Raw genomic sequence first — 18,072 nt, 5'->3', positions numbered from 1 at the left:
ATACTCACCTAGCAAATCTAGTTTGTAGGCATTGTCATTTATTTTAGTCAATACTTGAAAAGGATCATCCTGTCTTGGTATAAGCTTAGACTTCCTTTGTGGTGAGAATCATTCTTTTCTGAAATCCAATCATACCTAGTCACCAAGTTCAAATATGACCCTTATTATTCATTTGTTGGCATATTTTGCATGCCTTTCCATTTTCTTTTAAGGTTGGCTTTGACTTTCTCTTGTAACTTCTTGACATATTTTTCTTTATCCTATCCAAATTGATCCTTATATTGAGAAATGTTAGATAATGGTAACAAATTCAAAGTAGTTAAAGCATTAAAACCATAAACAATTTCAAATGGTGACAATTAAGAAGTAATATGTATAATCTTGTTGTAAGTAAATTCAACATGTGGTAAACAATTTTCCCAAGTTCTAAGATTTTTCTTAATTGGGGCTCTAAGAAGTGTAGAAAATATTTTATTCACCACCTTAGTTTGTCCATCTATCTAGGGTTGACAAGTTGTTGAAAATAACAATTTAGTTTCAATCTTACCTCGCAAAGTCCTCCAAAAGTGACTGCGAAATTTGGAATCTCAATCACTTATAATACTTTTTGGCAAGCCATGCAATCTTACCACTTCTTTGAAAAATAAGCAGTAACATGACATGCATCATCGACTTTGTTGCAAGGTAAAAAATGAGTCATCTTAGAAAACATGTAAACCACCACAAAAGTTTAATCTTTCCCTCCCTTGGACCAAGGCAAACCTAAAAAAATGTCTATAGAATTATCAAGGATGTTTTGAAATAGGTAATGGAATATACAAACCATGTGGCATGACTTTATATTTAACTTTCTTGCAAACAATACATTTATCACAAAAATGTATGCACATCATGTTTCATATGAGGCCAATAAAAATTCTAATGCAATAGGTTATATGTCATTCGCACCCTAAAATGACCAAGTAATTGCTCTTCATGAACCTCTTTAACAAGAATTCTCCCAATTGAACCCTTGTGAATGTAAAGTCTTTTGTCCTTAATCAAATATCCATCACGTTGAAAATAGCCTTCAAATGCAGTATGAGAACTTGTATGATAGAGATTAGAGAAATCATCATCATGTTCATATAATTCCTTAGTGCATTCAAAGCCAAGAAATTTAGTTTCAAGAATAGATAGTAAAGCATACTTGCGTGATAAAGCATCAACAACCATATTGAACTTACCTCTAGAGATGGCAAATAAACCTGTCCCCATGGGTATTGCCCGAACCCGTCCCCGTTTTGATGGGGAATCCCCGCATTGACTGGGTATGGGTATGGGTATGGGGAATCCCCGACCTTTTCAATTGGGTATGGGGATGGTTATGGGGATGTACATATCCCCGTCATAATACCCGTCACCGCCATATCTCCGTCATCATTTAAATTATTAAAATATTCACAATTAATTAAGTAACCCTATATATACATATATTTTTTTTTCAATTTTTTTTCTTCTAATTCTTTGGTTTGTCATGAAACTTATTCGCATATCCAATATATTTTTTATCTTATCATAACATATATGTAATTATGTTAAAATGATGTATGTCAATTAAAAAAAATATTATGTCTCATGTTTGAATATTTCTATTATTTTTTAATATTTTTATTTATTGTATATTTTCCTTTCACAAGAGTATGTTTAATACTCTCAATTTAAGTGTTTAATAGCATAAACCTTTCATTTACTAGGTAATATAAAAAAAAATTTACTTATTTTTATTAATTTTTGTTTCATTTTAAGAACTCTTTTGTTTCGCTAAAACAATTATTTCTCAACCATTGAGTATATATGTTGATATTTGAAAAGTGTTCTTAGATGTCTAAGGTATTTTCCATCTTATCATACCTTTAATTATACCTTCGTTTTTCTTTGTGCGGTTTCATCATTTAGAATATTATTTCAGTATATTTTATCTAATTATTTTTTATTTTCTAACTCATTATATCAATCATACTGTAATATTTCACTATAATTGTATAAATAACTTTTATTTACTGCAATATCAAAATTTAATGTAATTGTCATGAAATTTTTTTTATCACCATCCAACATATATTGGAGTTCAAAAGATACAATATCCATGTAAAAACTTTTTTATTATGTTTATTATTTGTTATTTGCGTCATTTTGATTAAGTGATGTATTATCATTTTTATTAGTGTATAAGAAAAGAGATTCATTAGAATTTAAAAAATTGAAGTAAACAAACATTTAAAATATATTTTAATTTGAATATTTGTTTTCCTTTAGCTATTTTATATTAATCTATAGGTGTTATATTAATCTTTTATTTATTTTGAATTATATATTATTCTATTTACTTCCATTTAACTTATTTTCATTTATTATCCTCTTATATTTATATTATTTAGTCGATATTCACTTATGCACTAATCTTGTTTATTTATTTATTTTTAATTTATCTTCAGTTATGCATTGGTCTTGTTTATTTATTTTATTTAATTTATCTCCAGTTATGCACAGGTCTTGTTTATTTATTTTATTTAATTTATCTCATGTTATTCACTAGTCTTGTTTATTTATTTTATTTAATTTATCTCTAGTTATGCACTGGTTCTGTTTATTTATTTTATTTAATATATCTTCAGTTATGCACTGGTCCTGTTTATTTATTTTATTTAATTTATCTCCAATTATGCACTGATCCTATTTATTTATTTTATTTTATTTATCTCCAGTTATGCACTAGTCTTGTTTATTTATTTTAGGTTAAAATACCTTTTTGGTCCCAATTTTCGTCAAGTTTTGTTAAATAAATCCTAATTTTGGTTTTGTGTTCAAATAGGTCCCAATTTTCGTCAATTTTATTCAATTGGGTCCTTTTTTGCTTACATTGTTTAAATCATTAATGGCCATGAACAGTGACTGCCACGTGTCACTTCGTGGTTTTTTTATTTTTTATTTTTTAAAATTTTTAAAATTTTTTTAATGTGTAGATTCCAACAATATTCTATTTTGATGAAGGCCAAATTAGAAATATTGAAATTATGTAAGTAACTGACAGAAATTACATAAAGGATTATGGTCCCCACATGTGAGTATGTTATGTATTATTCTTGCTCCTTTCTCTCCTACTCCATCAGGAGAGAAAATCTAGAAGAAACCTTCAGGTGCTTTACAGTTGGAAGACCAGATACCATTATTATCATTTTTATTGTTTCAGATGGTCAATCTTAATTGAGGTACGTTTCCACATTACTTTGGGATACTAGGAACTGTTCTTAATTGTTCTTTTGTAGGGTTTATTGCTCCTTATGTTATCATAAACCAACAATTGGTATCAGAGCATGTTAGTTTATAATTATGTTTTGTGTTCCTTACATGAACCCTAATTTGAGTTTTTCCCCAATTTTACGAGAAACCCTTATTGTAAAATTTAGGGTTTTTCTTAATTTTTTTTTGTTAAACTCCCAATATGTTTCTCTCTTTGTCATGAGTTTTCGAAACCTAAATCCCCATTCTGGTCTCATGTTTATGTCTCCAGGGTTTCAAAGAACCCTAAATCCCCAATCTTTTCTCTAAAATGTGGAGAGAGAGGGGGAGGGAGGGAGGGAGAGAGAGAGGGAGGGAGAGGGAGTGAGAGTGAGAGAGTGAGAGAGGGAGAGGGAGAGAGAAAGGGAGAGGGAGAGAGGGAGAGGGAGAGAGAAAGGGAGAGGGAGAGGGAGAGAGAGAGAGGGAGAGAGGGAGAGATGGAGAGAGAGAGAAGGGGAGAGAGGGAGAGAAAGGGGTATTGTTGGGTTGTTTTAGTGATTGAACATCCACACCTTTCTAATTAATTTGAAATACTTCTGTTGTTGCAATGGTCGTTTCACGTTTGTGTATTTAATTAAATTGATTGCATGAAAAAAAGTAAATGACTTTCAAGTATGAAACCCTTCTGTTACTCAAGTGAAGATGAGGCTCCTAAGAGGGCAACTATTAGGCCTAATGCTAGGAGTACACTGAGTACAATGAAAAAATTTGGTGCATAATTAATTTTAAATAAAAGACGTGAAAAGGGTGTAGTTCAAGAAGTCGCCAAAGTGACCTTTCTTGAGTAAATAGTTCGTGAGAAATGTTAAATATTTGTGTTTATGTATATCCATGCGATTATTGGTCGGCGCAAAGAAAGATTAATATTTCGTCGGATTACATACACACATGTGATAGTAAACACATGATAATTACAAGATTTTGCTATGTCGATAATAAATCAATCCAAAGATGGGTTTGTTGTTGAACATGCTATATTATCAATGTTTGATCATTACAATAAGATACCACTAACAGTTAATATTATTATCCAAAGACTTAAGATTTTTTGTGCATTAGGTGTCTTGAGATGGGTTAAACCATTATTTGAATTTATTTATTCTTTTTATTATGTGAGTTTATTGATATCTCTCTTATTCTATTTTCGGTTACAATTGCTTTTATATCAGCCAACTCAAACCTAATTCCGGTTCTTAATGGAACAAGCCTTAAGAACTCAAGTGAGAACATGTAAATTATTTTTGGCTGCAATATTGACCTTACACTAAGGATTGAGAAATTCATTTCTTTTACGGACTCTGGTATCTCTGAAGAGATAAAAGGATATGAGAAGTGAGATCGCTCAAATCGTGTGAGTCTTTCATTGGTCTATTCTGAGGTCAATTTAGCTTTAGTACCAAGAAATAGTTAGTGGTTAGACTTTGGTGCAACAACTAACATCAGTGTTTCAATGAAGGGTTACATAAGCTACCAAAAGTCAATTCATTCTGAAAGATGGATCTATGTTGGAGATGGCAAATCGTTGGAGGTGAAATCTATAAGGGGCATTTTAGATTATTATTATTATGGATCAATTTTTATTTGGATTTTAAAGACACTTTTGTTGTGTCGTCATTTAGATGAAATTTGGTTTCAGTTTCCTGTCTAGACAAATTAGGTTATTTGTGTTCATTTGGAAACAATGAATTCAAGTTGTCTTTAAATTCAAATATAAGTGGAACTGGTTCACTTTTGGGTAATGATAATCTATATATGCTTGATAGGTGACCTCCTTAAAGTGAATCCATTGATACAGAATAGTGTGGTACTAAGCATAAAATTGAAATTATTGAGTCAGGAAGCATTATGGCACATGTGTCTAGGTCACACCTCTAAGAATAAAGTTGAACGACTTGTGTTAAATGGGATCTTGAGTTCCATTGACTTCACAAACTTTGATGTTTATGTTAAATGTGTTAAAGGTAAACAAACAAAATCAATGAGATCAGAGGCTATGAGTTCTATCATCCCAAATTAAAGACAGATTTTAAGACGAGAACTGTCACATTTTTTTAGGATATTGAGTTTGGGGGGAAGAATAAGGTTAAAGACTTCATTTTTTAGGAAGAATCGGTGATAATTCCAAATCTGATTGATGAGTGCGTATTTTATTTGATAACACTGTCGTTGACGCGATCAAATTAATACTACTTATCTATAACAACTTCAGTATTGTTAAGAAAGTAGTCAACAAAATATAAAGTGTAAAGTAACCCAAAGTCGTCTCCCAACGAACATGGAATTGATTTTTAACAAGTTCGTTCTTATAAAACTATACAAAAGAGTTAGTCAAATAAAATAATAAAAATATGAGAGATAAAGATAAAAAAGATAAAATAAGATAGAAACAATAGTAAAGAAAAATAGGTAGATTCTACTGCTTTTTCAAAATAGGATTCATCATTGGTTTCCTAAAGATTATTGTTATTGATTTTTTGCTTAAGACTTCGAATTAATTAATGTAACTTCTCAATTAATTTGTTGGCGTCCTTACTTTCAACCAAAGTAACTTCTCAATTAATTTGTTGGCGTCCTTACTTTCAACCAAAGTAACTTCTCAATTAATTTGTTGGCGTCCTTACTTTCAACCAAAGTAACTTCTCAATTAAAAGCTAGAACTTTGTATATTAATCATAGTAAATTTAACCAAAGTAACTTCTCAATTAAATATTATTAATCCTAATCATGTCCATTCTCTTACCTCTTATATATAGTAAAAAGCTAATTAACCAAAGTAACTTCTTGATTTATTCTAATCTAAGTTTTCACCTTTAATCAAAGTAACTTCTCAGTTATTAGCAAAAACTCATTCAATCATATGAAAGTTTCTAAAATTAATCAAAGTAACTTCTCAATTAAAATTTAAAAACCCTTGGACTCATATGATTGTTATGTTATGTAGATTTAACACCGTGCTAACTTGTTACAATGTAAAAAATCATTACTTTTACTAAATTAAAAACCAAAAGACATAGATGAAAATAAATCTCAACAAGAATCAAAAGAACAAACAAATTAATTTATCTAACCTCGGAATCCAATTAAGAATTTACAACGGAATCAACCCAAGAAGTTTAGAACTCCATGAATACAAAATATAAATAGAACAAGAATAGAGAGAGAAAGGAAACGAAATTAGGCTCCCCCTAAGGGTTCCTAAACTCTGAAGTCTCAAGTTTGTCTCTACTTCTCCCTTGGTCTCTTTATATAGAACTTGGACTGAGCTTTTCGGTTGCTAAAACCTTTCAAATATATTTTAAAATAAAGATAAATATTATTTATCTTTATAGTTTTTTTTTAAATATTTGGAGAGATATAGACTATTGACAAATATAGTTGGTTGATAATATCAATATCTAATATAATTAAATTAATTAATTAATTAAAGATATATGATAAATTATCACCAATTAATATTTGTATTAATTTTCCAAATCAACCCTTTGCAATCTCCTCAAATTATCTTTTAAATAATCCAATATTTTCAAGATATATTTGTTTGTTGTGGATCTAAAAAGATTCAAGAAGATCTTGTCATATTTAAAAGATTTGGTAGTTATTATCTTTTAATATTTTATGATATAATTAAATAAGATAATTATTTAAAAATATCAAATAAAATATCTAAAGATATATTTTTCCCAAATTATCTTCTATCATAAAGATAAAGAAAACTGTAAGGTCTAATTTTTTTGTTGCTCTCTTCTTGGTTTAGTCAAACTTCTTCACTTTTTCAAGCTTTTCTTGTCGTCTTCATGCAATGCTTGGCTTGGGTTTTTGTGATTTTGATAATTTCTTATTCTTGGATTTATCTTTAAGGTGTCATGAAGTTTTAAGCAATTTATTTCCACATCTCCATGAGCTCAACTTAGCTGCAACTGCACTAACACACCTCAAAATATCCAAAGAACATTTATGCAACTAAAAAGTTATTTTTAACATGTTTTTGTATCTCATGCTCAATAAACCCAATTATAGGAAATCCCAATTAAATTAATCTTTAAGCACACAAATTCAATTAAATACCCATAATTAAACATTAAATGAGGGCAAAAATACGCACTCATCACTGATTCATACAGTTGCTTTTAGTGAAGCATGTTCAGAACCTCAAGACAAACTCAAGATCCTCAAGAACCTAAGCTTCATGAGCCAGTAATTTTGTTGAGATCCATGAAAGAAAGGAGAAATGTTATTCTACATTATTATTTAGGTATTTCTCCAAGAAAGTAAATAATGGTATGATGGAAGATGACCCAGTCAACTTCTGTCAAGCCTAAATCAGGAAAATGGATTGAAACAATGAATAAGGACTATAAGTCTATACAAGACAATAAGGTTTGGGAACTTGTCCCATTATCATAAGGTGTGAAACCCATTAGTTGTAAGTGATTTTTAAGACTAAGAGGGATTCCAAAGGTAATGAATGTGAAGAGGAATAAGGCTTGTCTTGTGACAAAATGTTATACTCAAAATGAAGGGGTTGGCTTTAAAGAGTCTTTCTCTCCAGTTTCATTGAAGGACTCTTTTAGAACAATTGTGGCTTTTGTTGAACAATATGATTTAGAGCTTCATAAAATGGATGTCAAGACGGTGTTTCTCAATGGCAACATTGATGAGACGACTTATATGGTACAACCAGAAAACTGTGTTAGAAGACTCAAAGAATATGGTTTGCAATTTGACAGAATCCATTTATGGGCTAAAATAAACATCTCATCAATGGTACCACAAATTTCATCAAGCATTCTCTCATTTGGTTTCGAGATGGATATTGTTGATGATTGTGTGTATCACAAATTTAGTGAGAGCAAGTTCAATTTAGTCTCAATCAATGCAAAATAAATTTGGAAATTCAGGAAGTGCAATCGTAAAAAAATTGATGTGTGTCGAAATATGTATGCATCTAGATATGGCATACATAGTTGGGCTATTAGGCATATATTTAAGTAGTAGTATTTGGATAGCAGCCAAAGGTGTCTTTATGTAATTTTATATGATCCAAGAGGTAAAATAAACAGTTTAACGAATTTACTAAAGTTCTAATAGATTTTTCTACTCCTAGACTTAAATTTGATTTCTTAAACCATTTTTTTTAAACGCCATTTTTTTAATAAAGTAAAGTCGTTATCTTTTTCATCATCCATTTACCATTTCACTTATGTTCATTTTTATTAATCATAAACAGTATTTAACATTTTTATAATGAGAAATTTCACAAACCATACAACTAAATATCAAAACATTATTTTAATTTAATAACAAAATCTCAATTTGTATATTGATTTAGGTTACTAATTAAGCTTTCAACATTATTCCAAGGGTTAAATGCGAAAAATCTAATAGATGGCACCACAATGAATTAGGAAGATATTATATTTCAAAAAGTATAATTCTACAGTCAATCTCAACTCTCCCTGGAAGTGTATATTACAAATAAATAAATAAAAATATCAAATCTCCATAATGCCATATTGCTGCGCTAACACCATTTGATATCATTTAAAATTGTTATATTCCTCTCACAAGTAGTAAAAAAAGTCACCATAACACCCGAAGTGCACCAAATGCAGATGAAATTGAAGAACTGAGAACTCCAATGACCAATTAATTGATTTTCCATAAGCTTCAGAATCAAAAAGGGACTACAAAGGAGTTGTAAAACGAATACAAAAACCTTTTTTTCTTTGAATAAAATGGCTATCACATTTTTCTACCATCACAATTCAGACTCGGGTCTCCATATCAGAGTATTTTCTTTACAGTGACTTACATATGCGATTGCTAGCAGCTACATAATCTTCTAAAGTTCCACGTGCTACACAGGCACACGTTTGCCTCTGTAGCGGTCCAATAACTGCAAGTTGACAGAAAAAGCAGATTTCGATCATTTCAGCATATTATGCACCCAACAATTCTTTAAGACATTTATCACTGAAAACTTAGAAGTTTAGATCTACCACAGTAACTAAGATTTGTTCTAAGACCATGAAAATCCAGTATTGATATGGTAACATTCAGAAGCATAAAATATGATGATAGGAAAAAGACATTTCAGGGCAAATGCTAAAACAAATAGCTCTAATAAATGGTAACGTAAATGCTTAAGCAATATGATGATAGTAAAAAGACATTTCAGCACGACTTACCGATCGAATGTATGGTTGTTGGAACAACCAACCAAGAACAGGGATCTTCTGAATGAAAACAGCCAGTGTAGGCCAGAAACCACTGCAAAATATCATTTCATCATAAGCCCTAAGCACACAAAACATACTTCACATAACAGGATTTTTTTTTTTTATTGACTAAACCTGAAGAGTATGATGAATCCATAAGACTCCACAATCATGCCCAGAATAGGCCACCCCAATATAAGAATAATGAATCCAATACCAAATGAAATGGTTCCCTACAGAACCAGAAAATATGTAAAAGGTTAGGGTTGAAAATGAACCATGAAGAGACACGGAATGAAGAACGAAACAGATGACAAATACCTTGAAATTACTACGTTTCATGAAGAATTGCATGGTGGATTTCAGTCCAATAGTCAAGGAAACTCCAGAAACAAAGAGGATCTGATTTGAGTGACAAGTGTAATAAAAGATATTATTAAGTAGAACCACACAGTTAGCAGAAAGATAAAAATTCATAAGCATGAAATTTTTCATAACACTTACATTTCCCATTGCAAGCAATCCCTTGTCAAAGAAGAACATAACACCAAGGAATGAGAAAAATATGCCAAAGCCCGTTAATCCCAATCCAATCTCTGTTTAATGTGCCAATGCAAACATTAAATTTCAGAAGATATTAGAACGATAAAAAAATATGCCAGCAATATAATATTTACATTTAACCTTGTCGTTTTGTTAGTCAAGATTACAGAATAAATATGAAAAAGCAAGGGAACTAATAAATGTTTTAAAAACTGATATCTAGAAAGATTTCTTGCTAAGAAAATAGGTTCAGAGCACTGGTATAGCTGCTATTGCATTGTGCAGGCGTTACTTCTACATCAAGAAAGGATTCAGTATAATATTTATACAAGTAATGACTATTTTAACTACTATCAAAAGAGCTTTCAAAATACGAAAAATGTAAATATCTTTAATCTCTTGCTTAGGATGGATAGAATTGGCAGAAATTATGCTCTTTTCCTTTTCCTCTTATTTCACCTTGAGCTCCTATATGGACAAAAGCCACCATGCTCCCAGCATAATGCATAAACACAACACATGGCCCACACTATGCCAACTTCTCCTGAGAGGAGCTTTGATAAAATAAAAAAAAGAAACCAAGTAGGAGTCGGTTGCACACAAATTTTAAAAACTCTAGGCTTTATTGAAAAAGACAGAAAAGCATAATGTGCATGCACATTTGGACCAGCTAAAAGAACTTCACCAACTCGAGAAAAAAATAAATGGTCTTTCACAAATTATATGATTTAAATCCTCTATCAAACTATTGATAAAACCCTGAAAATGAAAAATACACAGGGTATTTCAACAAGATATCATTTCTTCAAAATAAACTAATTCAATCACTAATTTATTTATGGAATTATTGCAAACTCTAACAACCCCTACCCTCGTTCCATATACTTGCATACTAAAGACAGAAAACCAAGTCATAACATTATTGCCAGAAAAAACATCAAATTTCACTTACTCTTTCGATCATTCATTTCAAAGGAAACCATTGTATACCAATGATTGAGACGTCCAAGTGTCTTACTTTCACTGAAACAAATGCTGGAAGAAAATAAGTCAGTTAATAAAAATCATATGAAATGCATACAAATATTCTCTCGTCAACTAGTTTGACTAAAGAACACACAGCAACATCAAAGCCAACATAAATCTCAATCAAAGGAAAAATTCCGGGAGAATCGAGAATTAAGTATGAAAAATCTTAAAATAATGTGCAATTTTGGTCCTTGAAAAATAGGGTTTACATCAGCTTTCCATGTGGATGCCTTTTTCATCTCCCAAATCACTTTATCTATCTTCCACCTTGAACCAAAGGTTCTCTAATAGTAACCATAGGGAAGCCATAAGCACACCCATTCTCCAATCAGCAGTTTTCACACAAGTACAGAAATATATCCTCCCGATTGTGTTTACATCCTTAGTCACTTTGACGCACAATAGGCATAACATACACACACATGCATGGGTCTGAGAAAATTAAGAAAGCAAGCAACAACAAATTCATTCTTTCAAAGTTTCAACAATTAACAGGCTGACAAAAACAGAATAGAAAATTTCCCCATAGAGATCATCAAAGGCTCAAACATCGCTCCATAGTCCATACCAATGCTCAGAAAAGAAAAAATTCCTGTAAACTAAACAAAAATCATTTGACTGGTAAGTACACAAACCATCAGTCATTAATACCAAAGATCAATTATTTAAAATCCAAAATAACTCCAGCAACTACTCCTCAGGCAATCACCATTTATTAAGGAACTTAACCCAGAAATCTTTTAATCATTTATTCCCTGAAGAAACTAGAAAACATAATTCCCAAATCAGAAATAGCAATTGTCCCCTCACCAAAATCTACAATAACACCAAACTCCTCCTTCCAAATATCCATAAGAAACATAACGGTCCATTCAAACTCAGCACACCCCTACAATCTGCAATCACTGCATCAATTCCCACCAAACTCAGGTAGACAGTAATCCAACAATTACTGAACAAATTTTGAGACAGAATCCCATATGCCCAGCAACAGCTGTCAACAGCCACAATCAACCCTGCAATGTCTGACACCCTACCAACGGGAATGGGATTTCACAGACCAGAAACTCAATCATCCTGGCAGAATTTATTCCCTTCTCTGCTGCTAAACCCTTTCCCACAGTCTTGCCTGAAAGCCTGAAAGCCTGAAAGCCCAGCACCATGACTGACCTCAAAACAGAAGACAAAATGCTATGAATTTGGAAATTACAGTACGTTCCTTATTTTGGGGCAAAAGCCCTAAGATTTTGATCCTGCATTTTTTTTTTTTGGTGTTTTAGTAAAGGAATTATGTTTTATTTCTAATTTTAGAGACTGAATTTTTCAGTGGTGACATCATGTGGATGAAGGAAGCATAAATGTGCCACAAGAGCTCTTAACAAGTAATTTAGGATTCTGTTAATTGTCATCCTAAACAGAAGGACCAACGCAATGCCATTAGCTAGTTTCTCTGTTTCAAGGATTAATAAAATAAAACAGCAAGGTCCTAATAGTTTAAACCCTCGCAAAGATACAAGGTCAATCAACTTGTATTAATGAACCGAAATATAGTCAACTCAAATACATCAACTAGTGTTACTTAGTAATTAATAGCATGCTGTAACATCGCCATAGCCAAAAGAAGTGGCCTTAAGCTGCTATGGGATTCAAAGTTCAAAACAATTTTCAATAGTAGCTTTCCACACACTATATCGGCAATACCATGTTATAGGCAAGGCAACATAAACCCGTTTTACCTTAGAAACAATATTGTTGTGTCTTTCTTTGGATCAAATTGTGACTTGTCTCACATTTTCTAATGAAATTTTTGCTTCTGAAAAATAATGGGATTTAAACACTTCTTCCTTGACAATTCACAGAAAAAATTACCTCTCATTTAACTTCTGTTCCTTCACTCTTTCCAGGACCTACTATTTCCCTGTCCTGTTCTTTTTTCTTTAGATTTCCCACTTCACATTCTGCTATTTTCTATCTAATGTAATATGTTCTTTTTATATTAACTTCACCATCATCTTTCATTTTTTTGACTTCATTACTATGGTTTTTTTATCGTTCATAGATCAATGGTGATTATGAGTAAAGTGGCATATTATTCATGATGAAATTCTTAAACTTAGGGCTCTTTTTTCGGTTTTTAAGAACTTCAATTAGTAGTATTATAAGTTATTTAGTTTGAATTATAATGTTAAAAATAGCACTAATTCTGCTTCCCACTCTCCCACTACAACATTTTCAAGGCTAGCTATAAAGCACCAATTCCCACTTCAAATTTTCAAAATCAGTACCTCTACGCAAATTAAACTGCGTCAATCAGCATCCATTTAAAGTCAATACAAATAAAATAGATGAAAAGAAAAAGAAAATAAAAATTTAAACAAAAACGAAAACAGCAAAACTTAAGCACCAAAGATCATCCTAGTGCAATCCTTATAGAAAATAGTCGCATTAGCCTTGCAACTTCAATAGTGAAAACCGAAAGAATCCACAACTAACTGTAACAAAGGCCAGATCTACGAAACTATCAAACTACAGCATGGCAAACACAATAATCGCCAATAACAGAAACAAATGCATAGCAAACTAGAAAGTTAATGCTTCCGCGAGAATATTTACTTGCCACTGTCCCATTCTAATTAACCAAATTCAACTAAAAACAACGGTTGAGAACACAAACAAGTAACACGTTTTAACGATTCGGAACACGAATTTCTCCGCGGCAACATGCTTTCGTGCTTCGAAAAACACAAACGCGAAACACAGAAAACACGTTCATGCCGCGAACGCTTGCTAATTAAAGAGATAGAGAGAAAAACCCTCCAAATTAGAAGGTGAAAAAATTGATTCGAACAGAAAAATACTATTGAAGCGCTTGGATCTCACATCGCATAGTAGTTTCGGCTAAAATAAAGGAAAGAGATCCAGCAACAGGAACAACACAATCTTCATATTCATAGAAAAAACAGATTACCGGTTAACCTAGCGCGGAGTCGCCGGGAAAAGGTGTTGATCGGCGGCGGCTACGGCGGGGGAAGTTGTGGTTCGACGGCGAAGATGGAACTGATTTTATGGAGAGACGCGTGAGAATTGAATCTACGTTGTTCAGCCAATAGAATAACAGGTACTTTGAGTCTTCTGGGTTAAGGAATGAAGCGTTTTTGTGTAACTTAGATGCAAAGACTGTAGTGTGGGTTGAATTAGTTCTCTTTGTGACGAGTTTCTCGTGAAAGATTAAGATCGAAAAGTGTGAAGATGAAATAAAATTATTTTTTATAAATTAAAATTAACTTAGTTAAAATTAACTTAAAATTTACAAATATTTTTGTAATTTAGTTTATGGTTGATATTTTCTTGTTAGGTTAAAGTTTTGTGTGTAATGAAATTAGTTTAATGGGTGTGCATTTTTAGTGAATCCTGTTTATTATTAATAATTAGAAAATTATTCAAAGTGTTAAAACTAATAATTATATTTAATTTCTTTTTAATTATGATGCATTTTTTAAGGTACAAAATGGTATTTTATTATTGATAATTACAAGAACGTTGGTGACTAATTCTAGGCCATACATATTGAAAAGAACAACAAATTGAATATCATTTTCATCGTAGTATAGCTTCAAAAACCCTAAGTTCAATACCATCCTCTTACTGATGCCTTCTTCCTCATCACAATAACTTTTTGGTTAAATTACATTTTTTGTTTCTCTATTTGTCAAGAAATTTCAGTTTAGTTCTCAAGTTTTTTCGTTATCTCAATTTGGTTCTCATTTTCATAAAAATGATTCAATTTAGTTCTTATCGTTAGTTTAACCAGACGATATTAAAGTCAACGCCACGTGTCAATTTCTGATTTTTTAAAATTTTTTGAATTTTTTTTGAAGTTTTTTGAATTTCTTTTTTGAAATTTTTTGATTTTTTTTTAATCTTTTACACATTTCATTTCATAGTTGTGTCACATGTCAAAGTGACTCAATTTGGTCCCTATATTTGTTTTTAATTTCTGTAAGACCCACTTACTTTTCTGCCTTTGTTTTAAAGGGTTGCCCCAAACTAGTTGGGCCTAGGGCTGGCCCATAAGGGAACAAGGACCTTAAACCAACTAACCCACCCTCTTTTGCTTTCACTTTCAGAAAAACAATTCTCTTAATCCTTTCTAGAGCAACCGCAAACTTTCTACTAGGGTTTTGTACTACCTTGGTCAAGCAAGCTCAATCGCATCTTTCCTACTCCACGTAAGTTATGCTCCAGCTCATGCTTTTCCCCTCTAGGCACATTTTCGCATTTACAGTAGGGTTTCGTGGTAAACTCTTTTTCTAAATCTGTTTCGCTATCTTGTTCAATTCGCAAGTCCATTCTTAGAGTTGTCGTGCCCATTGTTTAGAGTCGAGGCATTTTCTAGCTATTTTTAGGTAAGGGAAACTAGATCCTTTTGTATATTCCGTGAAATCTACTTGTTATTCCGTTTATTTTGTGATTGGATGGACTGTGTGTGCATATGAGCTGTTGGGAATGCCTGTTTGAACTACTTGGGTGCGTGTGTGTAACTGTTGCACGAGAGAACAGTGGTGAGCATTGGTTTTCTCGCCCAAACGAGCCTACCTCGCCTAGGCGAGATTAACAGAGGCTCGCCCAGGCTATTTTATGTGAGTCGTCGCTCAGGCGACCAACTCTGTTTTGAGCGAGCGAACGTCTTGTAAGACCCGGGAAAAATTAAATAGTTAATTAAAAAATTATTTAATAAATGCGGGTAAAGAGAACCTTTAAGGTAATAAATGCAAAATGTTATAATATGGAAAAGTACTAGCTTAAATGGTTGAGAGTACTTTGATTGTGTGAGAGGACTTGGGTTTGAGTCCTATGTATGCCATTTTTGTGTGTTAGTAAATTAGTATTATTTTTATATATATATTAATCATGTTGTGGAGTGTTATAATAATTGAATCATATTGGTTAGCATAAAACATGAATTGGTTGAATGGTTTGGCTTTGGCTTGGTATGTGCATGAGTGTGGGTTCAAACCTTGGAGGACCCAAATGAAACTCTATTTTTGCCATTTTTAGGCTTGATTTGAAGTTGAAGGGTTAAGGGAAACCCTAGCAAACATAGCAGTCAAGGGTAGCTGGAAAATAATCTAATTAAGTGTGCTTGAATGGCAATTACACCACTCCTTAATGCAATTTTCGTTTTAGGGCCTTAAACCACCATTAAAACATCATTAAAAAGCTAATTGTGAGAGGGGAGAAAGGTTTCTACAGAGGTTATCGTGGGATAGGCAGAGGAGTGCGAATTTCAGTGAGAAATTGAGCGTGTGAGGGGATTTTTGGGGCTGAATTGAGAGAAGCTAAGGAAGGTCATTTTGGAGTCAAAGGGAAGAAGTACAAAATCACTCAAGGAAAGCTTTAATCCAGGTTAGGGGAGTTAAATTTTACGTGTTATATATCATGTATATGTGTTCGTGATGTTCTGGATATGATGGAATGTGTAAATTGAAATTACATTGAATTTTATCACGTTTCTGGAAATTTCCAAAAACCGCTTGACGGCGTTGAAGGCCCGCCAGGCGACTCATACCTCCAGAGCCATTTTCTGGGTTACATGCTATGCACCGCCTGACGGCTATGTGCAACCTGCCAGGCGACACCAACTGGTTTGCCATTCTCTTGGATTTATTTTGTGTTTTCATGATGTAGGGAGGTTCCGGAAGTGATTCTCATGATATGAGAATCCTTGGCATAGCGAATTGTTATTTGAAAATGCAGAATTGTTGAAATAGTTCATGAACTTTCACTTGAATTGGGATTTTGGGTTCAGTCGAGTTTAGGGATGAATGTCATAGGTGATGATTGTGTGTGGTGTACTGTTTTTGGTGTAATTGATGATAATAGGATTGTATTCTGAATATGGGATGTAGTGCGTGTGAAATTACATGATCCTAAGGGTGAATTGTGAAACAGTGGGGTCGGTGGGTCATGATGAATGCGGGAGGAATCTAGGCAGAACCCAGTTTTTCACGCACCACCTGGCGGCACTAAGGCTACCGCTAGGCGACACGACAGCTTAGTAGTAAGTGTGAATTGATTGGTGTTCTGGTCACGGGGTGTTGAATAGGGTCATCATCGAAAGTGCTTTGATAGGTGATAGACTGGGATTTCGTTATCTATGTGCTTTATGCAATAATTGTGAGATTAAATGTGGGGGATAAGAATTGCGGATTTCATGCACTTGGTGGGTTATAGTGGCAGATTTGTTAATCAGGTATAAGGTGCAATGCTGTCTAAATTGAGGAGGAATGTATTAATTGAGTATTAGACTGTAAGGGTATTGGATCAAGAGTTATTGGATGTCTTGGGTAGATTTAGAGGAATAAGAGACAAAGAGTGGGTGCGCATGATAAAATGGACTTGGCACAAACTAGGGTTGAAGCTGTAATTGGGGTATGGTTTGGCAAACTGTGTATATTGTGGGGGTGGTAAATGGAGGGTACCATATTGGTTCGTTGTGGTTGTTTCTTTAGAGCATCAAGTAAGGCATGTTCGGGCATGATAATATTCATTTGGGGACATGATTAATGGTACTTATTACATTTTGGTTACAAAGTATGAGTTAAATACTATGATTTGATACATGAGAGTTGAATTACATGTTTAGGGTCTCTTAAGACCTGTTGAAAATGCCAAAAACTAGTAGCATTGCGCTACTGGTATATCGCCTGGCGGTACGGGGCGAACCGCCAAGCGATAGAGTTCTAAATCAGTGGCAGTGGCCACTGTCTGTAGGCGGCGCCTGGCGGCAGGGAAGGTTCCACCAGGCGGTGACGGGTCTGGATGACTTTTGTTTGGCGCTTGGCGCCTGGCGGAAGGGGCAGACCGCCGGGCGGTTTACGGCCAATTTTCGCCTAGCGGTGTCTAGGTGGTGCCAGGCGGTTTTGGTTGTTGTATAATTGGTTGTTGCTTTGATCAGTGA

General features: G+C 33.1%; 1 protein-coding gene across 2 annotated transcripts; it reads right to left on the bottom strand.

Moving 5' to 3' along the window:
- Positions 1-8,928: 8,928 nt before the first annotated feature.
- On the bottom strand, positions 8,929-14,334 carry LOC114188876 (vesicle transport protein GOT1-like). Of its 2 annotated transcripts, none has more exons than XM_028077533.1 (7): positions 14,080-14,334; positions 11,035-11,117; positions 10,044-10,135; positions 9,861-9,941; positions 9,675-9,772; positions 9,510-9,591; positions 8,929-9,217 (listed from the first exon to the last, which is right to left on the bottom strand). In XM_028077533.1, the coding sequence occupies exons 2-7, from the start codon at positions 11,063-11,065 to the stop codon at positions 9,179-9,181; spliced, it is 423 nt and encodes a 140-aa protein (XP_027933334.1). In that variant the 5' UTR covers positions 11,066-11,117; positions 14,080-14,334; the 3' UTR covers positions 8,929-9,178. The 2 variants fall into 2 exon arrangements, with proteins under 2 accessions (XP_027933334.1, XP_027933335.1); XM_028077534.1 differs by having other exon boundaries at positions 11,035-11,105; positions 14,080-14,324.
- Between the last annotated feature and the right edge of the window lie 3,738 nt (positions 14,335-18,072).

This window comes from Vigna unguiculata, chromosome 6 (genome assembly GCF_004118075.2).
Source record: "Vigna unguiculata cultivar IT97K-499-35 chromosome 6, ASM411807v1, whole genome shotgun sequence".
Classification (NCBI taxonomy): Eukaryota; Viridiplantae; Streptophyta; class Magnoliopsida; order Fabales; family Fabaceae; genus Vigna; species Vigna unguiculata.
Note: the sequence above shows the minus strand (reverse complement) of the source record. Positions and strands in the feature narration are given on the sequence as shown.

Coding starts and splice junctions, on each gene's coding strand:
- LOC114188876 (XM_028077533.1), bottom strand. CDS start 11,065: ATGGTTTCCTTTGAAATGAATGATCGAAAGA. Junction 9,942..10,043: donor GATTGCTTGCAATGGGAAAT/GTAAGTGTTATG, acceptor CACTCAAATCAG/ATCCTCTTTGTTTCTGGAGT. Junction 9,773..9,860: donor TGAAACGTAGTAATTTCAAG/GTATTTGTCATC, acceptor CTGGTTCTGTAG/GGAACCATTTCATTTGGTAT.